This window comes from Etheostoma cragini, chromosome 18, assembly GCF_013103735.1.
Source record: "Etheostoma cragini isolate CJK2018 chromosome 18, CSU_Ecrag_1.0, whole genome shotgun sequence".
Lineage (NCBI taxonomy): Eukaryota > Metazoa > Chordata > Actinopteri > Perciformes > Percidae > Etheostoma > Etheostoma cragini.
Window position 1 is genome coordinate 305,929 of NC_048424.1, and position 2,146 is coordinate 308,074.

Genomic DNA, 2,146 nt, shown 5'->3' on the forward strand with positions numbered 1-2,146 from the left:
TCTCTCTCTCTCTCTCTCTCTCTCTCCCTCCCTCCCTCTCTCTCTCACCCATGCCGGCAGCGATGACAGGCAGCGCCACGTCGTAGGTGTACAGGATGTAAGACATCAGCAGGAAGTCCATGTAACTCCGGTGACTTGGTAGCAGGACCACCGGGTGCTCCTGAATGGCCTGTTGGAGCTAGCAACAAAGGGAGAAACTGATCACAGTGTGTATTTGTGTGCCTGTGGCGGCCATCTTTATGATCTTGTTGTTGTTTTCCACACACACACTCTGCTGTGAGTGTCAGGTGTGTGTGTGCTTCCTCACCCTCTGGATGCCGTCTTCGTTGACACAGATGCTCCTGAACAAGGTCTTGAAGGCCTTGCTGAGTGCGAAGGCAAAGAAGCGAACCGTGCTGAGCTGCAGACACTGAGCCATCTCCTCCAAGATGGCCGACGCCTCCTCCTTGACATCATCCGTCGCCTTGCCCGTCTCTTTGGAAACCTTGGCCAGTCAAAATATAATGATAACCCGTCCGGTAAAAACAATAGAAATATAACATAGAAATAAGCTATGATTAGTTCAATTAAATTTGTATTCATTTAAAAGATTAAAAGGTTTTAATTTAATTAAACCTACCATTAATAAACAGTTTTACATTGTTTCTCTGTAAGGGTTAAGATGAAAAATCTACATAATGAGAATAACAAAGTTTAAACTGTAGTTTGGACAAAACTGCTTTTCCTAATTCTTGTCTATTGCAACTAACAATTGTTTTCATTAATGCAGACTATATTATGGATTCATGAATAAAATGTTATCCATAAAATGTCAGAAAATCCTAAAAGAAATTATGTTTGTGTTGAGTTTGTCTGACCAAGTGTACAAAACGTGTATATGTGTTTAAATCAAACTGAGAAAAAAACAGAATTCTTCACATTGGAGAAGATAAAATACGCTAGTTTTCTGATATTTCTGCATAAAAGATGTCTTAAATAATTACTCCTTCAGCAAAATAGCTGCCGATTTGTTCTGTCGATCAACTAATCGATCAATCCTTGCAACTCTAGTCCTCTGTATCTGTTGATACGGACACCCTCCTGGCTGGAAGAAGCAGTCAAGTCTCTGATTCTATCATCTAGACAAAAACCGAATAAAGACAAAAACACGTAAAAGGTGCTTCTCTTAACTAACGGCCAACATTTTAGTGTAACGGTGAGACCAGAACCATCAGACACTGTATAACCAGAACGACACATTCATGTTTTATTCACCTGATTGATGACGTAACGTAGCTGACCGGACTGGAGAACCGTGGTCTTCAGCGTGCTGGACGTGCAGGGCGTCACGCCTTTGTAAAGGACCGGGTTGTAACACCTGAGGGCGTATTTCAGGTCGCTGGAGGTCCTCCTCTCCTCCAACATGTCCTCAAAGTCATCCCTCTTCTTCAGCATGGGGTCTCCGGGCTATTAACAAACATCATAATACATAAGAATCAGACGTATATCTGTGTGTTTCTGTTGTTTATTACTGTAACCATACAGTTCTTAATGTACTTTTTTTGCAGACAAAGTCAAAGTACTAAAGCAGTATTCAGAACTTCCAGTAATAACATCATATCTCCAGCTGTTTATTATAAAAATATATATATATATAATTTACTTATACACTTGCCTGCTGTAACTGCTGTGCATGTTCTTTCGCGTTATATTATATTGTAGTATATAATCTCCCCTTACTGTTTTGTCTATATATAGTTATACTATATATCACATTACGGTCTTTTTCTGTACGTCACTGCTTTTTTATCTTATTATGTAAACTGCATTTGGTGGTCTGAGTGCGTTTAAGGCCACCACCGTCATACCGGGGCCAAAGAAACCGGCTCCATCCTACCGCGCCGTGGCCCTGACCCCCATCGTTATTAGATTAGATAATACGAGGAAATGTCCTTGTTACAGCAGCATTTTCTACAATAAATCAAAACAAACAAGCAAGTAAACACACGAGAGAAACAGGCGAACAGCAGACAAGGAGCAGAATGTAGACTGGAAGTGAAGAAAAGTGGCGTCAAATAAAGGTTTTGTAAAGAGATGAAGGGCTTTGAACGGCTAGTCATGTCACACACACACACACACACACACACACACACACACACACACACAC

General features: G+C 41.0%; 1 protein-coding gene across 1 annotated transcript in view; it reads right to left on the reverse strand.

The window, feature by feature from the left end:
• Window positions 1-2,146, reverse strand: part of gnpat (glyceronephosphate O-acyltransferase) — a 7,330-nt gene that overhangs the window by 3,814 nt on the left and 1,370 nt on the right. Inside the window, exons 2-4 of the mRNA XM_034900752.1 lie at window positions 1,255-1,446; window positions 308-484; window positions 49-178 (exon numbers count right to left, since the gene is read on the reverse strand). Of these exons, the coding sequence (XP_034756643.1) occupies window positions 49-178; window positions 308-484; window positions 1,255-1,446 (499 nt within the window). The remainder of the gene's footprint in view (window positions 1-48; window positions 179-307; window positions 485-1,254; window positions 1,447-2,146) is intronic.